This window comes from Denticeps clupeoides, chromosome 15 (assembly GCF_900700375.1).
Source record: "Denticeps clupeoides chromosome 15, fDenClu1.1, whole genome shotgun sequence".
Classification (NCBI taxonomy): Eukaryota; Metazoa; Chordata; class Actinopteri; order Clupeiformes; family Denticipitidae; genus Denticeps; species Denticeps clupeoides.
Window position 1 is genome coordinate 10638955 of NC_041721.1, and position 23040 is coordinate 10661994.

At 44.1% G+C, this 23040-nt stretch overlaps 1 protein-coding gene across 4 annotated transcripts in view; it reads right to left on the reverse strand.

Annotated features, from left to right (window-relative positions):
- ppp1r12a (protein phosphatase 1, regulatory subunit 12A) overlaps positions 1–21779 on the reverse strand; it is a 52404-nt gene extending 30625 nt beyond the window's left edge. For all 4 annotated transcript variants that reach the window (XM_028954694.1, XM_028954692.1, XM_028954693.1 and 1 more), the window contains exons 1-2: positions 21478–21779; positions 639–769 (exon numbers count right to left, since the gene is read on the reverse strand). In XM_028954694.1, coding sequence (XP_028810527.1) covers positions 639–769; positions 21478–21714 — 368 coding nt within the window. In that variant the 5' untranslated portion in view covers positions 21715–21779. The remainder of the gene's footprint in view (positions 1–638; positions 770–21477) is intronic.
- Positions 21780–23040: the final 1261 nt, after the last annotated feature.

The window sequence follows — 23040 nt, forward strand, 5'->3', positions numbered from 1 at the left end:
TTATGAAAAACGGAGGGACGGCAACAATTCCATAGCAAACCAAAATCAATAATTGTGAGTATGGTGATCCCCTCATGGTGTTTCCAACTAGGGCTGGCTGATTGTGGTGCACCTCTACGTCGTTCAACAGGAATTATAGATATGATTCTTTCAGCCAAGTCAGTCCAGGCGCTTCTTGGAACATTGATGGGATGGAAGGAATTGCTATACCAACCAGAAATCAGATGAAGATGAAGGAAATTGTGCAGTGATCTTTTGACAATAGGCTTGTTCACTTGAAGACTGGTGAAAGATGACTTTGGGTAACTCAGCAGTTACTAACGTGGGAAAAGGTGCGACTAGTGACCGCGTTTTTTACGTTTTCCATGGGACTACACTCAAATACAGTGCATCAATCAACAGGGACAGAGGGATCCCACAACAATGATCCTATTGGCAAACGGGTACCCTGACAGACCAGCAAGGGACCTGTGCCAGTGTCCAAACCAGGAGCCAGGTGCTGCACCCAGCTGGAGTGCCGCCATTTTACAATGACTGGGCCGCCAAGCCGGCGAACATGCAGCGTTCTACATTAGACCAATACACAGTCAAATGCATGTCGAACAAATAGGGATGAAACAATGACGACTTCCACTTACTCAGCAATGTCCATGTAGCCACAAGAGGCAGCTGCATGGAGAGGGATCCAGCCCTCATTATCCGGTTGGTTAACACAAGCCCCATGCTCCACCAGGAACACCACCATGTCCATGTTGTCATCTATGCATGCCTAGATGGGGGAAAAAACAAAAAAAACAAAAAAAACAAGACAGTTGTTACAGAGCTAAAACAAAGAAACTATACTTCAGTATTTCATTTTGATTCCTTTCTCGTGGAAACTCTCTGATTGCTGGGTGCTGACGGCACGCCGCGTTAGTATGCTAACAGGAACAGCAGCCAGCTCTGAGGTGGCTGGTTGCCTCTGGTTGGATTGCCCGGGCGCCCTGGAATTCTGGCAGGGGCAGCATTTCCAAGATGCAGAGACACAGTCAGGGGGTTTGGAATAGGACACTGTGTTTAAAATGGAGAATGTGGGGGATTTTCCCGATTCTTAAAAAAGTGCCACCCACTTCCATAAAGGCACTAATAAAATTGAACGGAATCTAAACATTTTTTTTAAAAGCACGTACAACTTGAAAGATGACCCAGGAAGTCATAAGCAAAGCATGTAAGTGATATACATCAGTACACACACTGTAAAACATTAACATGAACGCGCACAGCAGCAGAAAGCTCTCAGCGAACGCATAAACAGGCCGTAGCACAAAAATGCAGCGAATGGTGAAATATACATTATTCAAAGAATCTGTGTGCAACAGCTAGGTCACGCAGATAAGAACATATCTATGGTATTTGAGGAATTATTTGTTCCAACAGGGAAAGGAAGTGGGGGTCTTTGGGACAGGTGAGGGCCAGAGGCCACAGAAGGATCAGCTGCTCACACACACCAGCAACAGCTTTGGATCAAACCACCAAACAAGACCAACTGAGCCTTATAATAAAAATAAATAAATAAATAAATACATTTTTTTTTTAAAAAAATTTTACATACCGCGACATTTTGATATGATTCTGTATAAAATGCGAGAAGGAAACCAAACTGCAACTTGCAGGGCTTCCATCACATTTTGAAATCTCAGGGTGGGGACTGCGTAACACTTACAATCAGGCAGCACACCACACAATCAGCAGGCATGTGCTGATAGTAAAAAGTAAGATTAGGTAATACACTCTGTGAACAAATTCATTGCATTTGGACAACTTCATTGCTGAAGGTGAAAACACAACCGTATATGGCAACACAATGAATAAATATCAAAATTACGGAATTCTCGTGAATTATTAATGATGAGCCCATACATGATTAAAAAAAACTAGCAGAGACAAAACAGTGGACACCTTGAGCAGGAGACCCCCAAACCCAAACTAGACACAACACCAGTTTTATTACTTCTCTAGAGAGCGTGATAACAGTCACAGTGGGTTTAATAGAAGTACTCTTTGGCAGTTAGTGTTTCCTGCAGACTGTATTTAAAAAAAAAAAAAAAAAAAAGGGGGGGGGGGGGGGTCCCTGGATTCACGTAAGAGTGTGTTCAGCCTCTTTTTTTTTTTTTTTTATTGCTTTGATAAGTCTAAGACCTCCTGGCGGCTGTCCCATAAGCCTGCTTGTAAAAGCTTTAAGAAAGTTGCTATGACTACACTCACTACACGAGGGAAATATATTCACACTCCCATACTCCATATATATATATGTGTGTGTGTGTGTGTGTGTATGTATATATATATATATATATATATATACACACACACACACACACACACACACACACACACACACACACACACACACACACACACACACACACACACACACACACACACACACACACACACACACACACACACACACACAAAGCTTCACGTTCAGGGCACACAACTATCTGGCTTGAAGCCTTGACCAAATTTGGGATGTTTGGAACAGTGAACATGTAAAAGTCTTGGTAGGCCTCAGCACTCTTATCTGGGCTCGCCCAAAAGGCAGCCCGCCCCGTCGCTGGGGTCCTTCCGCCATTTCAGACTCGCGCCTGCAGGCCTACCAGCCTGGGCTGATGTGAGCGTGCTCAGAAACAGGAGGCCGACATTTTTCTGTCAAGAGTCATGAAAATCCACATTTCAAAATCACTTCGGCATGAGCGATGAGTCGTTGGGAAAATGCTGTCAAATAACTACTAACAAAGGTGAAACGGCATACGACACAAAATGCATAGCAGAAGGAAAAGACTTGCAGCTGTCAGTCTTCAATATCAGCCAAGAATAAACCCAGCGCTTCGTAAGCCAGCACTTCATTTGACGGAGGCAGAAATTGTACTGAAAGTCGGCCACACTTTCTGTCATTGTGATATACAGCGTAGCACAACACACAACGAAAAGTGTCCTCTGCATTTAACCCATGACCCTTGTGACCAGTGGGCAGCCATGAAAAGGGCCCGGGGAGCAGTGTGTGGGGACGATACCTTGCTCATGGGGACCACATTGAACCCACTTCCCTTCAGTTAAGAGTCCACTTCCTTACCCTTGAAAATAACTTAACTGAAGTGAGATATTATGAACCTACGAGGAAATTTTTTTTCAGAAAACAAAATAATGATAAATTTATGGAAATCACCAATTACACTCAAACAATAGAGATAATGCAATTACAAAAAACAAGCATCTCCTACATTACATAATTAAGTATAATTGGAACTATAATGCCAGTTATAGGAGAGAAAGTAACCCCACCCCCAACCCTAACACCATTACCATTAACAGCACAACTCAGCCCTGCCCGGCGTCCAGCCCCCTCCTCCTACAACACCGCAGAGGTAATCCTGTAATCGCTGTTATTGTTCAGTGTGAGAAACGTCACACACACACACACACACACACACACACACACAGACACACACACACACACACCCGGTGTGCAGGATGATGCAGCCGTAACAAACTGAACTGGTCCATCCTATATAGCTGATTAATCATGGGTACAATTTGAGGTGAGTCTGTGAGCCGATTCGTAATGAAATAAGAGCATAAAAGGGCCTGAACGGAGGATTACGCGAGGAATAAATCCATGCCGAGGTGTACTGGATGATTTGAAAAGCATGACACAGGGGCCAGGAGCCACCCAAAGTGAAGCGGAGGCTGTTTGCCTCTATGCTGGGCCATGTCACAGCAGGACAAACAGGAATCTTTAAATCTACTTTAAAATACATACTCTTGCTCTTTCAGCATCATGATAGTGAGCATCACTAACCAGTTACTTAAGGATTAAAAAAAAATATATCAGCAAGATGATCTGTTCTCGTAAAACACAACATATGAGCACATGCTTAAAAGCCAAGAATGGATGTAGGGATGAGTTGTTTCACGCTGAACCTATTGTGTCAATCGTGTTAACCTTTATTCTATTTTTTTTTTTTGTTTTTTTCAAGAAATGAGTAGCATGCCCTTTCACAACATCCTTTTTTTTTTTTTTTTAAAAGGCGATTACTCAAACAGCACAAAGTGCGCTCTTCAACCGAACACGCCACTGTTTACGCTGCGTGTACATGTTCAGGATACGCTGCCTGTTCCAGTCATGCACCGCGGCACGATGGCGAGGCCTCAAGTGGTTGTTTAAGAGAGGGACAAAAAGGAGAACGAAACACGGTGGAGAAGGATAGGGACCCGACATCCTATCTGGCACAAACGCCTCACACCCTTGCGGCAGTGTTGGGACGGTCCAGCGACAGCGAGCCAGCGCAGACAGGGTACAGGCCAGCCCAGCGGCCGAGGAGGAAGAGCGGAGCGTCGGGTAAGCCCTGGGAGTCTATGCCATGACGTTGGGGCTTTTCAGGAGTGAAAGATGCGAAAACGGAAGCTGGGGTGGTTAAACCGATTGGTGATGAAGCCTCTGGTGGGTACGTTTTTGGTTCCAATTGACCATGAGCGATTTATACATTCATTCTTGACCTAAGCCAATAGAGCGGTCTGCATGCACACATTACTTTGTCGAACCTGGGCAGACATTTTGGTTGGGAGAAGAGCTTTTTGCCTGGTAGGCGGAGTCGACGGTGCAACACACCCACCTTCTTGCTTATCGACTAATGGGAACACAGCCGCTCTTGTTCGCTCTTGTTCTCTGGCACTGTGAAACCGAGTCCGTGCCTAACCTCCCACCTACACTAAACTGTTTACCCCCACACAACACGCACTCAACTATTTACATCCAACCCAATAAATTCCCCGCACATTTCCCTTCCTTCCTGATCTGGTGCTCGTAGCACGCAAAGCATGCTGGTCCGGTCAGCCTGGGAGGCCTCCTGATGCGCCCCAATATTGTCAGGATGTAAACAGGGTCGGGCTCAGGCCTTGTCTGGCCTAACTCTCACACACACTCACTCTCTCTCTCACACTCTCACACACACACACACACACCTCAGTTTAACAATGAATAGTCACCGTAAAGACACCGAGCGCAATTTTAAAGGTGGAATCACAACACATACAACTTGTTCACTAGAATCTTCAGAACTGACTTGAATAGATACAAGAATTATTCCTCATGGTACTTGCCTGTATCGAAAAACCAGTTACCCTAGTTTAGGGCTGCACGATTCGGGGAAAAAATACATATTGCGATTATTGAGATCAATATTGCGATATGCGATTGCGATATGATAAACATACAAACTACTTATAACCTATACTTATAGCCCAGTGCTTTCAAAATACAATATTCTACAAAATTAAATCACAAAAAACTCTTTTACATTACTGTCAAATGACAAACCCTGGTAAGGCTAAACAACTGTTTTTATTATATTTGGCCATTATAAAATCCCGTATTATAGTTCTTACGTTTAATCAAAACATTGTTTGGAGGCTGACTTGAACTCAGGGATGCATAGCTTTGCTAGCTTAGGTAAGGTTAAGATTTGTAAACTGAGGTGAATTTCTTTAGGAAACCTTCAAAGTTTGAGAAAAGTTAACTAAACAGCTAAGAACAGTCTAAATAGTTAATGCCTACGTTTAGCCAAAACGTTGTTTGGAGGCTGACTTGAACACAGGAATGCATAGCTTCGCTAGCTTAGCCTATCTTAGCTAAGGTTAAGACTCATAAAACGGGGATTTTATAATGGCCAAATATATTAAAAACAATTGTCCAGCCTTACCTATGAAATGTAATCCCTAGTTTGGAGCGTACAGCGGTTTGTACAGCCCCAAGCAGCACAAGAGTGAGGCATTTTTATGCACTTCTCTCCATAGACATGTATATGCTTCACGCCACAGCAGAGCCTCTCGCAATATGGCGGCGACGTTGACGTACGATGCAGCGAGTCATGCGGCGTCTAACCATATGTCTCCGAATCGAAAGTAATGTGACCAAACACGTCACATCCGACTGAAGTGAGACTCGCAATCTTTGAGAGAAAGAGAATGGATCGGATATGTTGCCGATCCAATCCATGTACTAAATCATTTAAATCGCAGCTTTTTGCGTTCATGTAATCGCACAGACTGACATCGCGATTACGATTGCGATTAGATTAATCATGCAGCACTACCCTAGTTGTTGCTGTGTAATTATTTCTGTCAGCCAGAACATGATCACTGACACATCTCCTGCACACAAAGACAATACGTCCCCATTCGGGATGTTTCAACCTGCGCCAGTCAGTCAGTCACATGCGCAATCCTCATTAAAGTTCCGGGTATTATTATACACCCACAAATAGGGCAGTTGTCCTGTGTTTATGGAAATTCCATTTAAGTAAACCCAGAGGGCCCTTAAGCTTACACTAGAGAACATGTCCAAGCTCAGGGCGCGAAATATGTCTGATAAAGATTCCTCAGCCTACATGCATCTGCCACACACAAGTTACAACTCAATTTGCAGCAGCCACGTGGCGATGATTAGGTCCGTCCTATCTATAGATGAACTCAACAACACCCCGCAATGCCAGCCTGGATAAATATGGAGGCGATCAGAGCAGAAACAACATGGCGCACATCTTACGCGGCCATTCTAATCAGGAGATAACGCGTTGGAACTCTGGCTGAGGCCCAGAGACGGGCAGGGCGGCGCCGCACGCCCGTAAACGCCCGGAGAACTGTTGCCATAGCAACTCAGCTTGAAAGGGGACAAGAGTTCAGGCTGGTCGGCCCCTTTGTTAAAAAACATAAATAAATAAAGAGTGGGACTTCATTTAAAAGCACACAGGGGCAGCTCTGATTGCGCTAGAGGCAGGCCAGCACCCGTCCCCACACACACACACACACACACACACTGCTGGGCATGATGAAAAGCTAAGCTCACAGCTGAGAGCGGTGATGGTATGATGGTCACACTTCCCACCAGCGACGGCTCTCATGACCAGTTATGGTCAAACACTGGGAAGCTGGACTCGAGACCTAAACCTGGATAAAACATCCAGTCCACACGCCCTGGGCGACAGGACAGTCACATACGCTGAAGTCAGGTAACAGCAAGGTCTTCTGGGTCAAGTCTTTTATGTGACTTCAACTCAAGGTCAGGATGAGGCTCCATGGACATTTCCATTGGAGCCTCATCCTGAGGCACCGTTCACATTTATCAGACGCCCTTATCCAGAGCAACTGGATATCAGTAGTTACAGGGACAGTCCCCCTGGAGACAATCAGGGTTAAGTGTCTTGCTCAGGGACAAAATGGTCATAAGTGAGTTTTCAACCTGAGACTTTGTGCTCTCCTGGTTCATAGGAAAGAGTGTTAACCACTTTTACACCCACATTTCTGCTTATAATGAACAAGATCTTATTTAATGATGAAAGGTGTTTGTAGTGTGTGAAAACAAATATTGCAAATTAATGTTTTTAAATTGTAAAACAGTGTTTCTAAAAATTATTCATACAGTCTCGCCAACATCTGACTGCGAACAGATGGTCATCAACCATTAATCTATGAATGCCCAAGCAGACACATGTACATGCAAACTGCAGCAAAAAAACTTCAAAATCCAAAGTCCATAAGAATGCAGTGCACATTAATACCAAATTACAGGAAAAAAGTCAGATCAAACACAAATGCCAGTAATTCCCATTCAAACCTTTTATTTTCCCCTCAGTCTTTTCTGGCACCCCACGGAATAAAAAACAGACACGACAGTGGGTCAAGTGCAACACATAAAAGAGCTACATGTCTACATCTACTATACACACATCTTTATCGCATCTTTAAAAAGATGCGATAATCCACAATCGCAGTTCAGAAAGAGGACAGTGGGCTTTTTCCAGCCTTTAAAAGGTACTGTGTCTTCAATCTGAGGCAGGAGAGGAGAACGGTGTGTCTGTGTGTGTGTGTGTGTGTGTGTGTGTGTGTGTGTGTGTGTGTACTTGTATGCATGTCCGCATACAAGATTATCTGATGGGCAATCAGGCATAGATGTCCAGAATAACTTTAGCAGCCCATATCAAGGTACGGGCGCTTGAAGACTCCTCCCTCCTGGCCCCCCGTTCACGTCCTCAGGTGGCCAGGAACCACAGAAGAAGCTTTCAGTTAACACCGCAGGTCTAGGCAGAGGTGAGACCTTTTTGCCTTGGAGGGCAAAAAAATGATCCACCCCATTATTATATAATAGATAACAATAACTTAGTTTATTACAGAAGCACACGTTTAGTGATCAAATACAGAACTACATGTACAATGTGGTAACGCTGATACTCTTGCCATGCAGACATGGGTCTGACGTGGGCCGTGACTGTATTGCAAGCTACCCATAAATACACAGGACTATTCTCTACATGATGCATGGGACATTGATAACACAAGTTACTTTATTCCTATAACTAGTAGTCAGAACTATGAACAAGTGTGACATGTATGTAGTACTTGTCCTGCTTTACTACCAGGTCGTTCAATATAACGTTCTTACAAAAGCCATACAAGCAGTTTGAAAACACAGGGACACAGAAAACTAGTCTCATTTGTTAATCCAAGTTCCACAAAATTCTGTGAACTCTATAAGCATTTGGACAAAACTATTAGACAATCTACATCGATTACTGGCTGTTATATAGAATATTTATGCAAAGAATCACAATAAAGTCATGTATTAAAGATCTTTTACAGAGTAGTTTCACTAACTAGACTAGATGTCTCAGTCTTGATATGTCCACATACTGGTTAAAATATTCATAAAGCATTAACTGTTTATTTTTTTTACCACTGATCTGACTTCAGAGAACTGAACTCCAGAGAACACACACAGCTACAACTTCCAACCCCTTCCTGTGGATGAGGTATGGCATCAGGAGCACCACAACTGCAAACAGGATTACTCTGTGAGAAGTAGTGCAATGTGGGTAATATGTCATACATCACAGAGCAACAGAGCCACAAAGCCAGCGTGTTTAAACAGAGGCCTCGGGCCACTCACAAACTCACGCGCCAAACACATTCACCAATGTCGCAGAGTTTAAACCGGCCATATATCAGAATCTGATGAAAGAGGCTGTGTTTTCGTCCCCGCTGCGCTCTGCACATCATAATGACAGCACTGGGGCGTGGCCTGACTTTGGGGCTTGAATACCCCCCCAGGCATAAATTTTTATTTATTTATTTTTTTTTTAAATCAAACGACAAGTTGAAAAACAAAACAGCGGTGGAGAGTGACATGCCATGTTACATCATCATGGTTACCTGGACTTTCAACGTAAACCTGGTCACAAAGATACATTACAAAGTTAGAAATGAGAAAAAAAAAGGATGAAGCAAAAAGTCATTTCTTAGAAAAAAAGAAACTCTAATGTTCTTATTTCCATATGCAGAATAATTAAGCACAATAAAAAAAACAATCAGAAGAAGTTCATTTCTGCTGACTGAGGTTCAATCAAGTAGAATGCATGATTAATAACCTATGTGCGTGTTTGAGACCCTTTAAAAACCAAAATTGAATATTAAGAGAGAAAAAAAAAAACAAGCCAACATAAGGCACAATATTTATCTACTTTATTATATACATAACTATTTCATAGGCTTTCTATGAAATCCCCATGTCCCCTCAGTGTGACAGCCTGGAGGAGGACAGGAGGTGGAAGAAGGATTAAGATCTTTGCAACCTGTGCTGTAATGGTTAGTTTAGCATGGGTCTATTGGGAGCAACGGCGCATACCAGCAGTTAAATTCTGGATAAGCGCGAGCTTCGGGGCAGCGGCGGTGAAGACCACGCCTCCACGGAGCGATGTCACCCCACCATGCTGCCACTTCCACAAAAGGAATTCCTTCTTGGTGTCTGCCGTCTGTATGTATGGTGGTGTGTGTGTGTGTGTGTGCGTGTGTGTGTGTGTGTGTGTGTGTGTGTGTGTGAGAGAGCATTAGGGGGAGGGGAGAGAGAGAGAGAGAGAGAGAGAGAGAGAGAGAGAGGAGAGGTAAAAACCCAGCTACCGTGCTACTGCACGAGGCCAGGAAAAGGGCCACACTAGCTGCAGGATGGCCAGCTTGGTTACAGTAAAGAGAAGAGAAAGCTGAAGATAGGAAGTGGGTGACAAGACACTTACAGAAAACAAGAGACATCGGTGTGTGTGTGTGTGTGTGTGTGTGAGAGAGAGAGAGAATGCGAGAGAGAGAGAAAGAGTGAGAGACAAAGAGAGAGGTTAAGAGCAGCAGCCAGAGCGTTCCCTGCTCCCCGTGCCGCTGCTGAAGACCATATATGGCTCTGGGATTCCCATGGAAAAAGAAGGGCAGGGGGGGAGAAGAGGTAACTGTACATTTCACTGCTGCTCCAACTCCAGACAGGCAAAACAACGGCAGTGGGCAGGAGCCGGGTCGGTTTCCACTGACTGGGCACACACACACAGAAGGGATGGGGGCAATGAGGTCACTTAGACGCCAGGGGCAACCCTGAAAGGGGTGTGTACGGGCCCACCACACCAGCTACGTTTTTCCACTTCGCTTTCCAAAAATATGCAAAACGTGCTATGCACTGTGACAACGATGTTCTGTTCACAAGAAATAAAAGGTGTTTTTCTTATATTACAATATTCTTATATTAAATGCAGTACCGTTTAGGTTATGCCATGTTGTTTTTGCTCAAAAGCTTCAAATGCAAAGTCAATTAAAATTACCTACAAAGCGAAAATAAACTGACAGATTTAAAAAGGAAAACGTATTTGGGTTCAAATCCCACTTACTACCATTGTGTCCCTGAGCAAGACACTTAACCTCAGTTGCTCCGGGGGGGGGACTGTCCCTGTAACTACAGATTGTAAGTCGCTCTGGATAAGGGCGTCTGATAAATGCTGCAAATGTAGATGTAAATGTAAGTTGTCCCACTAAAAATTATCATCATAGGTACAATGTGTAAAAATAAATAAATAAATAAAGATAGAAAATCCTGTCTAATAACAATGCATTAATTAAAAGCAAGTATTGTCCCAAGTGGGACTACATGCACAATCGAAGCCTGCAAAATATATATATATATATATATATTTTTTTTTTGCCCCAATGTATATTGTAATACAATTAGTATTAATCAAGCTGGGGGGAATAAAAGAGGCAAGTAGAACATGGTATGAAATGAACACTGGTGACAGGCGATGGGACTTCATTTCTGAAGAGATAACAGGAAAGCAGAAGCTGCATTTGAAAGTTAAAAATTTATCAAAAAAAAAAAAAAGAAGAAGAAGGAGGAATTGTGCTGGCTATTAGTGCTTACATGAACATGTTTTAGCAGTATGACCACAACAGATGTTGAACCTCAGCCCTAATCCAGTCTGCACACGCAGCTTGTTCGTCCACACCATTAATCCAATCAATAACCATTAGCACTGGCGGTATGGATCCCAATTTCTGTGTTGGCACTCAAGGCAAAAAATAAAGAGAAGCGCTGTTCAAGCACATCTACGGAGGCACATTTCCCACAAATTGAACATAAAGAGAAGCAGGCCCTCCCCTTCGTAAGCGATCGCTTCGTAAGCAACTGGCCGAATTTGCTAATTAGCCTCATTGTCCGGGCAGAAGGTCCGAACTCATCGCGGAGCACAGCCGGTCCGGTTAACGGCTTGGCCGCCCGAGCCCAGCGCAGCCTTTCTGATGCAGGCAGATGGGGGGGGGGCAAGGCTCTGATATCAATCAGACGCGGCTTCCTCTGTTTGCACAGCCACCATGGAGATGACACAGGCCAGTCCTCCGACAAGGACACTGTGACACATTCAACGGGCCATTACAGACAGTGCCAAAGACTACGTGCATGTGTGTGTGTGTGTGTGTTTGCGCGTAAGAGAAAGACAGAGTGTGTGCCAGTATTGGTCACTGTGTTTTTCACTGGTGATAAAAAGGCCCGACCAGGCACAGCTCAGCAAGGAAATGAGAAAAATAAACACCCTCTTCCTGTTCCTCTCTGACTGAAAAAAATCTTTCCAGCACCCCCCACTGCACCCTCTCCAACCCATAAACACACACACACACACACACACACACACACACACTAGGTCAGAGCAAGAGAGCCCAAACGGATCATGGACACACCTTCCCACATGAAGGGGAACATGAAGACCAGAGGACGGCAAGGCAGGCGCCCTCCCCCGGCAGGTTTCAGGGTTAATGTGACCCCTCCATAAAGACACAGCACTCGACTGCTGAGCAACAACAAAAAATGTTTTAGCATTTCACATTCTCCAAACTAAAAGCATTGGGAAGTATAACTAAAATTCACATCATAATTTATTGAGTAAAAGTTTTTTTACAAAAATCCCTGTAATATTGCTGTCATTGTTAGAATCTCTACATTCGTACTGAGTGCCATGACTTTTAAGATCATGGTACAACATACCATGTGTTCTTTCCTGAACACTTTAAAGCATAATGTACTCAAATATCATCTTAACTTTACAGTTGGGGAAAAAAATAATGCAAAGATGAAACTGCAACTACACAAAATCATGGGTTTGGTGAATTTCAGGAATAACTTTATGAACCAGTCACATTCTACGGCTGAAATCTAAAATATTTTATAGGAATCCCGATCCACCACAGTGCCAATGAGGTGCCACTGAGCAAAGCACCGTCCCCACACACTGCTCCCCGGGCGCCGGTCATGGCTGCCCACTGCTCACTCAGGGTGATGGGTTAAAAGCAGAGGACAAATTTCACTGTGTGCACTGTGTGCTGTGTTGCTGTGTATCACATGTGACAATCACTTCACTCTCTTCTTTCTTTCTTTTTTCTTCTAAAAATGTTGGTTTTTCACTAGATTTTTACTGTGTCGTTACCTTATTCCTTATAATCATACCAAATAATATATAAGCTAAAGTTCAGGCTTCAAGGTTCAGAAGCCTGAGGAACTTTTCACTGTGAGATTAACACTCATGTCATACAGTGGAAAAAAAAAAAAAAAAGATCTATATGAAAATATTGCCTAGTTACAATTGTGAAATCATAACTAGATCAGAGAAAAAAAAAATCCTGTAATATTGCCAAATCAACAATGATGTGATTTAATCATATTAATGATTTATAACCACAAGGATATAAAGAGTTTTATTTACCGCCTCTACTACATTGGACACTGAAAAACCCGTTCTGTCTTGCGAGATGCGGCGCGGTTGCTGAAGACGGGTGGGGGGAGGGGGGACGTGAGTGCAGGTGTGAATGCTGCCGAACTGCACAGGCCCGTTCCCGCCACAGACTGGTTCACCTGCATACAGGTGCGAAGTTTGCAGTGTAGGCTGGACCGATGCTAGGTAAACAAACAGGCTTCCCAAAGGCGTGGGTTACAGATACGGCACCGCCGGCTTCCCGCAGCTCAACTCATGGAACGTTCACGGCGTCAATATAACAGTCGACGGGTGTAATGCAAATGTCCAAAATGGGAATTGCAGTGTCTCGATCTGCTGACCTTTTGGGATTTTCACCAATTCCTGATCTTCCTCCAATTGTTACTTCAAGTTCTGCAAATCCTTAAAAATGAAGTTCAACGCCGGCCTTCGATGACTTTTCACCCAAGCAGAGGAGCTGATAAAGAGACACTGAGCAGACTGAAATTCTGACTAAATGGCCATTTCACAAAGGAGATCAACTATGTCTGGGGTCAAAGCACTGCCTGAGAATGTCCCTGGAGCAGTCAGTCAATCTTCACATCTTCTGAAAGCTTCCCATTATGGCAGCGCACACAGCCTTACAGAGCTGTGAAGGTAACTACACATTTCAACGTCTCCCAATAGCCCGGAGAGCTCGGGACAGAACGAAACAAGCTGTATGACATAGACGCTGACGTCATGTAGGCCTGGATTTTATGTTTCAGACAAAAAAAAAAAAAAAAAAAAAGCTTTCCTCTGTTCTTCCTAATTATAAAAACTGGTGGGCTTATTTCTCAACCGGAATCTCAGTACGTGGCAGTGCGCGTCGGCCCTCACACATTCCTCCACGAAAACAGTTTCTGCAAACCAGTCGCGACCTGTAACGATGCTCCGCTCCAACACAGTCAATCATTGCAAGAGAACTTTACAGCTGCTGCTGGCAATGCAGAGTCTGCCAAAATTAGAGTTCAGCTCGAATCTGCTGTGGGGGGAAAAAATGACCTGGACTAGAATAGAAAGTCATACTAACGTGTCACCTTGTGGAAAAAAAAAAAAAAAATGCTGTAAAGAAAAATTCAGATCCTTTAGGGTGTCGAACCCGCCGACAGGTCTGGATCAGCAGCTGACCCAACATGCCACGGTGCCACAGGACTTCCTGCCCCTGATTGCAGGTTTCGCACCACCACGCAAGCGAAAAAACATCTCGACTCTTGACTGCCTGGAGCGCCACCCGCCGAAAATGCACACAGGTAAATTACACACCTCAAAGCGCCAATGTTCTAATTTTAGAGACGTCACCTTTCTGGTAGTTGGGCATCGAGCAGTGACTCACCTAAGAAAAAAAAAATTCTATCAGAGCACAGTTGGATCATCCTTTTCCAGGCGTTTATTTGGCTTTTTTTTTTTAACATTCAGCCAATCGGACATTTCGGAAAGTTCACGGAATTTCAGAAAAATGTATCAAAACTCAAAAAAGATAATAAGATCCAATGACAGGTCCTGATTTCATTGTTTACAGCATATCATTAAACTATACAGAAGAGTGAAAATAGAAAATTCCTGTATGTTATACATTTTTATATATCAGAGGATAATAATAATAATAATAATAATAATAATAATCATGTAAATAAAATAAAATAAAAAAATAGACATTATGCCTGCAAGAAATTAAGGTTGGACTGCATACAGTCCATAAAATACATATAACTAAATAATACAGATGCACCCCTCAGACGAGCAGAAAACATTCCAAATCCAAAAAGACATTTCATTAATTATGGAGCACTTCATAATGAAACTCACAGGCTGAGCTGGTTATTAGAAATGCATGAGGAGCTACAGCAGGACGGGTCACATAAAGGAAGGGGCGCAGTGTAAGAAAAAAAGGTTTTTGTTTATGTGTGAACTTTGCTCAAGTGGACATTAAAAGACAAGCGAGGGGACGTGCACAAAAACAAATGAAGTGAAAAATTGCAATTGCGATCCACTCCTGACATTTAGGTAGCTTAACAGCAGAAGGGCTGTTCAGAGCCAAAGGGCATCTGGGGCGGGCGCGACTGTAACTCAAGCAGGATTCTCAGAGGAAAGGGGGCATCCAGGCGGCTTAAAGCCACAGAGTGCATAGCAACCAAAAATTAATAGGGTTGAGCAGATAATTCAAGCCTTATAGCACACCGGTATCATGGTATCACACAAACAAATATATCATGGACTCTCACATAGTAAAATATGATTGGTAATACTGAAAAACAATGACTGAATGCAGGAAAAGACAGCATCAGCGGTGACCTGGAACCATTTTATAGAACGCGATGAGGGGGCCGATTAGGCAGAGCGGACCCCTTTCTGCCAAAGGCCCAGACACTCGATTCTTCACACCACGGGCAAAAACCTGGTCCTTCATAGGTGGAGTTTCCAGGCCCCAGCAGACGCTGACTTACCGCATGGATCAAGTGATGGGTGGTAACCCAAACTGCTCTAAATGTCTTCCTTTGAGGAAACATCACTTTCCAGCGTTGGGAACCAAAATACCTGCATGGCATGTGACACCGACGCACAACCCGCAGTATTAATGCTTTGCTGCTAATGCTAGCATTTGAGATGCATACACAAATTGGGATTACGAGTCTCTGTTCACCATTTGAACCCTCTTCTCATTTATCCATGATCACTTTTTGCAATTATGTATGTGTTAGTTGTCCCCTAATACTGTATCTGAAGTCGCTTTCCAAGATTCAGCCTTGGTGCAGAATTATAGCCAGTCCCGAAATGAGATCTCCCCAGGACACGCCGCTTCTGTGTCTGTAGCTTTAAATGCAAATGAGGAGGACAGCGGCCTATAGAAGCTGAGAGGGCATCTGCAGAAATCAACACCATTAATCAACCACAGAAATAAAAAAAAAAAATGCATTACGCAATTTTTTTTTACATCCATTCACCGAGCAACTTCAATACTTCGCACATTTGGAAGCCATGACTGTCGGTGAAGATAATGTTTTAGCGGAGGGGTGGGAAATTCTCTGGCCGGAAAAAGCATGAGGAATGGGAGGTGACCTTTCCCCTTATGACAATATAAGGGGACAAATTCCAGATCCGACTGTCTGAGCTGCCGCTCTCTGAACAGCAAAGCAGAATGACTAAAGCTCTCTTTATACATATCAGCATTTCTAGCCACTGCATTTTCATGATAGGGGACCATTAAACTCATGCAGGGCTGCATTGTCCGGCTGGACCACATGTCAGTTGTGGCAGAATAATACAACCCCTCCTCTGAATCTGCTAGTGTTTTGGGTGCACTTCGCTAATTTACCCGTGTAGAACAGTCCGCTTGCATACAAAAGAAGTAACAAAATGGATTTTTCACTCCTGCCATCCCTTCCTCTTTCGCTAGCTTGATCATTTTTATGTGCTGCTATGGGAGTGCCGTCGAGATGTTTATGAGGAAGTAATGGATACTGAAGAGTCCAGCATAGCTGCAGTCCTACTGAGCGGCTGCTGCTATGAAATATCTTTGCATTCGAGTGCTCTGTCCATTTTATCCCCATCAGGGATAAACCATACTTTTGACTTTTTAAACAACAAGATCAATAGTGTGTTATGCAACATGAAAGGACTCTTAAAAGCAGCAAGCAATTTGCTGTTATTCAGGTGTTTATTCAAACTCAACACTTTCATTAGATCAAAGCTTAAAACCTGTGGCTTATTGGCTCAAGAACTAAGCCCATTTAAATCAATGCTTTTGTGAAACATTTTTTTTTTAGTTTTGTGAGACAGTTTTTTTTCCCTGTACAATATGATTCACATAGGTAAACCCTTTATTCATCGATATCTTATTTTTCTGCTGTTGCCATAGAGCGTAAAAATAAATTGCGACGCTTTAAAAAAAAAAAAAAAAAAAAAAAAAATTGAAATGTGCTTCAGTTAAAATGGTCCAGTGCTGTGCTGTAGTCTGCAAAGCAGGAGTGATACGATAATAGGTGGAATAATTAAATGATTTTAAAATGATTTTTTTTTTTGTATTCGCTTCATTCGAGTTACTCGTAAACTCGTTTCAGCCCTAGTGAGTCCTCCTCAGTTGTTCAGATGGTTGTGCATTCCTTTAACGTAGCACATGCTCGGCGCTCGTCGCATCCTTAGTCTCATTTACAATTAATATAATTTCCATGAATACACTAGAGTAATAAATGAAACCATCTTAAGATGGATCATGACTAAATGACACAAGGGAAAATATTAGCACTACATAAATGAAATCAATTAAGCTTGTTTTGGTGGCTGACGCCACATGTGAGACACAGATGACCCAAAAACCTCTGCAGTTTGTTCATGTCTCAGAGAGGGTGCTCTTAATCTCATTCATGAGATTATCCACAAGTTGGTCTGTTTGGGGGTTGCACCTTAATTCAAGTTGCCTTCGCGAACATTAAGAGAGTTGCTCTCCCCCCACGTAAATCTAGTTATCATCACGTGAAGTTGAAGAGAGAACCTACTAAATGCCACTCCCGGTTTTGGCTAATGCCTTCTCGTTGATCAGAAGTGTATATAATGATGTGACAAACAAACTGAGGATTATGTAAACTACTTCGGCCACAAATTCAACCGTAATGCCCATTTTCTGTGACAGCATCATCTGCTCAGAAAGAGCACTGAGAACAGAGAAGCAGCCAGCTGGCACAAAGTGTCATGTGTGTGTGTACGTGTGCCAGAGAGAGGGGTGCAGAGGTGACAGCTGAAGAACGTCCCTCCACTTTTGCCATGGTTTCCACTCAGAGTCATTTAAGGAATGTCAGGCAGCCCGCATCTATCTGCAATCCACATCTCTCCCTCCCATCTCAGAACTCTCGGTCATTCATTCATTCATCTGCCACTTCTTTATATCTCGTTCTCCTTCGCGTGTACAAAAACCTGCTCACGAAGACCACACCCACGTTGCGGTTATCACACAGTCAGGGCGGCAAACTGCTGCGTCCAACCCCCCCCCAAATCTGTTCCAGGCCCCCTCTCTCGGACACTGGCTTCCTACTACAGTAGAACTAGAACTCTGCGACTCATGGCATAGGTTAGCCTCTGAAACTCGTCCCAGGCCACAGAGCGGCTTCGGCAGGACACTATTTATAAATCTGACACCGGTGACCAGTGCTGCCATCACGGTCACTTGTCCTGCAAAGGAGCCAGCCACCGCTGCCATGCTCCCCCCACTCCAAGGGACAGTTACAGCTTGCAATGATGATTGAATTCTCTTGAATTATTACATTAAAGATAAGCAAAGGTGCTTTGGTGCTGCAGATTACAAACAAAAAACTTGTGCTGTGGCCAAAATTTTTTTTTTTTAAAAGCACAGGGGTAACACTGATTGTCATAACAGATAGACACATACAGAGTAAATCATGCCTTAAAGGGGCATGGCAAAAATAACGTAATAATATTATCTGCCATTTTCTTTTCCATAAATTGCAGTGGTTTGCAATAAGCTATGGTGCAAGTGCAAGTCACTTTGAAAACAGTGCACATGTTTCACCTGTATGACCCTTGACAGAAGTAGGGGGAGTGGAAAACGATACCAGGTATAACATCCTATTCTGGATCAAGTCAGGCTCGGCCAGAACCATGCGGTGGGAAAAAAGGGCATTAGCTCCAGTCAAGGGGCTATCAATGAATGCAAACAAAGAACACGACTGAACAGAACAGTCCCGCCAGCCTTTCTTAATGCTTTTCGTCTGCTCTGCAACTGAATTCCCAGCATAATGTATTTCCGTGATTCATATTAAAACAAAACGCCATCTTTTTAGGTCATAGCACCACTGAATGAGCCAATCAGCTCTGAAGAGACATTGCAGGGCAGATATTTGCAGAAACCTTAACCTACTTCAAAATAATAAGGCCTTATTGCCCTTACGTTACTATTACACAGTCAGAGCCCTGGGTCTTTAATCCCGTTACTACATTAATGAATCTCTGCTCCATGCAAAAAGGCTAAAAATAAACCCGCAAGTCAATCACAGGCAAAGTACCCCTAATCCTATATGACCCGGGTTTCTGAGACTTAAGGATATTAGACACTGGTGGGAAAAATGAAGGGGAGAGGGTCTTTATAAAAAAAAAAAAATAGAGGGTCTTTTAAAAAAAGATAGGCCTGGATATTTTTCTACAAGTTTCTTAAAATGCCAGTGAGGCTATGCTGGAGGATTAAAACAGAACGTGGCCATTCACTGCTTCCCTCCCCTCAGCCAGCTAATAGGCGGCTAGTTCTATCTTGGGAGCGTCGATAACCACGCCGGCACCTCTGATTCAGCGAGGAGCCAGTCCCTCGAAGTGGACCGCTTCCCACGGAAATCCACGAGACAAAACAGAGATTACCTGAGAACCCTAGACTGAAAGCAAACCACGCAGGGCAGAGACGTTCTTCTGGAAGGTGGTCAACTAACAAAAGCAAAGTTGCTTTTTTTTTTTTTTTTTTAAATGATTTTTATGTTGGGGGAGGAGAAAAAAAAAAAAAAAAAAAAAAAAACACAATGTGGTTGACCTTCCAACAATCCAGGGATTATCACGTTAAACGCAAATCCCTCTATCACCTCGAGCTTCTTTCTAAAACCCCGTAGCCTGAGATCACATGCTGTCTCTCTTTCTCTCACAGGCCACGGCTCCTTCGGGTCTCTCCAGACATGGTTAGGTGCATCCCAAATTCTTTCCTCCCCAAACAACGGGCCAAAAAAAAAGGTTGCAGCTCCGGCTGCAGCACCAGAACAGGTCCTTGTAACGGCGACGTGTCTAAATAACTGCAGAAACGCGCAACACGACAGATCGCTGCTGCATCGGCGGACATGCGGGCGGTGAGTAACCGCGACATCACCGGCCAAGGTTTACAAGACACCGTTACTGAACCCAACAAAACGCTTCAGTGACACATCCCGCTCCGGACTGCTGACGCAGCCCTGACGGATTCACCGCCACTTTGATCAGTTTAAAGTTCAGGATTAGCGTCCACCCCTCTGTGAGCCACCGGTATTGACATGACATCACCGTCGAAGGCCTGCGAGGCACGATCTGTCTTCAGAATACACATACGTCTGCAAGACACGCCGATGACACCATCCGAGCCGGTCACAAACGCCTGCGTTCCCCAAATAATCTCAAACCGCTGCTTGAACGTCGTTGCAGAGTGACGCAAAGAATGACGCAAGAAAAGTAAACACGACCCTGCAACGTTTTACAATACCAGCGGTTTTCTTTTCTCCCCTGACAGACGAATACACACCGGGGGTAAATTGATACTTGATACTCCAGTGCGGTTAGGAGGAAGTTGATTTGTGATGGGGAAGGGTTGAAACTTTACAATAAGGATTGCACGCAAATTAACTCTTTCTAGTGAGTCGACGTGTGACGTCATCGCGTCGATCCGGCCCGATTTATAACCAGACTGCGGCACATCATCGGAGCTAAATAATAATAATAATAATAAAAAAAAAAAACTCCAAAGGCAGCTTCAACACCTACGCTGCCAATGAGAATGTAACAGAAAATGAAACGTTCTCTCGTTATGTTTTTACTTCAGATTGCGGAATATGAACGGCTGGAGTCGATTTAGATTGACAACCACGCGTTGCAAACACGGCGTTTATTTGAGCAGCAACAAAAAAAACCTGCTGTGTGCAAGTAGCTGGCCTGCCAAATGTAATTAAAGAGGTCAAACAAGTAAGAGGAATGAGCAGAAAGTGCAACGTGAACGGGTCCTTCCGCAATGGCCACCGTTTAAAGTGCGGCCGCTCCGGCTACCTTTCATAAACATACGCGACGTTCCCTGCTTTTAACCTGGCCAAACATTTCGTGAGCGCCCGTAAAAACTTGTTCGCAACCGAGCGTTTCCGGGAAATAAATGAAAGTTCGTGAGGCGGCCAGCTAGCCGCAGCCTGTATCCTGAATGGCTGGAAGCAGCGGGCTAGCAGGCTAGTCGGCTAACAGGCACCACCCAGGCAGCGCTGCCGCCGCCACCGCCGCCGCTTCTTCTTCTTCTTCCTGCCTCTGTTCGTTTGACACACGGGCTGCCGCGGAGAAGACGGCCGAACCCGACGCAACCGTCGCCCGCCAAACGCGCGGCTGCGGGGCCCCGGCGGCGATCGGCTGGCGGCTCTCGCCGCGTTTTGGTGCTCTTCCTGCCCGGGGGTGTCCGGTTCAGTCAAGCGGCCCTCGGAGCGCCGATCGCGGCCGGGGCGGGCTGAGTAAACACGGCGGAGCGACGCCCCCCCCCTCCTCCCCGACAAATGGCTGTTTGATCCCATCGCCCCGCACACGTCCACGGCTCGAAATGAAAGAAGCGGTGCAGGCCGCGAATAAAAAAAACGCGCGGCAGACGTACCTGGTGTAGGGCGGTGAGCCCGTCTACGTTGGCGTAGTTGATGTCAGCGCCCCGGTCCAGCATTCGCAGCACCTCCTCCGTGTCGCCGCTCGAACAGGCGGCCAGAAAGACGGCGCCATCGTCGAACTTCACCTTCGTCTTCTTTTTTTTCAGCACGGACGGCTCCAAGTCAGTCTCCGAGCCCAGCCAGCGCTTTAGCTGCTCGTTTCTCTTCTGCTTGGCGTCCGCCATCTTCATCCCCCTACTGCCGTAGGCTTCTTATCTCCGCTCCGAGGGAGGATATACTTTATACTGCCACTATCCCACAGCGCAACGGGGCGTGGGAAGGGAGGGGGCGCCGAAGGAGCGTCAGGACTGTTTTCCATAATATCGCGAGACAAGGTGACGTCACCACTGGAGCTGCAGTATAGCGTCATTAGTAGCCGGTGAAGGGATAGTAAAAAGGTTTCAGCATTTATGGCAAGTTTATTTTTTATTCATAGATGTACAGTACCAGGCCAAAATTTTGGACACACCTTCTCATTCAATGTGTTTTCTTTATTTTCATGACCATTTACATTCTCACTGAAGACATCAAAACTATGAATGAACACATGTGGAGTTATGTACTTAACAAAAAAAGGTGAAATAACTGAAAACATGTTTTATATTCTAGTTTCTTTGCTCTGATTACTGCTTTGTACACTCTTGGCATTCTCTCGATGAGCTTCAAGAGGTCGTCACCTGAAATGGTTTTCTTGAAGGAGTTCCCAGAGGTGTTTAGCACTTGTTGGCCCCTTTGCCTTCACTCTGCGGTCCAGCTCACCCCAAACCATCTCAATTGGGTTCAGGTCCGGTGACTGTGGAGGCCAGGTCTCCACTTTTTGTTAAGTACATAACTCCACATGTGTTCATTCATAGTTTTGATGCCTTCAGTGAGAATCTACCAATGTAGAATCTACCAATTCTTGCACACTGCACTTTATGTGCACTTGTATATAAGATTTAGTTTGTTTTTTGCCTATTTATTCATAAAAAATAGATATAGTTATTTCTAAATCACAAACAATCCACAACTTGGACAATAACACCACATCCTTGCACATTGTTGATTGTTGTTGTTGTTGTTGTTGTTGTTTTTTTCTTCCTACATTGTACTTGAGAGACATCATCTACTGGAATCAAATTCCTTGTATGTGCTTGCACTTACTTGGCCAATAAATACGATTCTGATTCTGCTGTAAATGGTCATGAAAATAAAGAAAATTGAATGAGAAGGTGTGTCCACACTGTTGGCCTGTACTGTGTATATATTAAAAAAACTCCCTCTTTAAATTTATTTTTGCCATAAAAAGAAATGGCTATATAAATGTGTATGGCTATAAAATCCATACGCATTTCAAACATTTTGGTCTGTCTGTTTAACTTCTTCCTTTTGAGTCCTTTCTCCAAATTATTGTATATGGTCTCTGTATTGTTTTTTACATTTGTTTAGAAAGAAGAAAGTGATTGTCACATGTGATACACAGCAGCACAGCACATGGTGCACACAGTGAAATGTGTCCTCTGCTTTTAACCCATCAC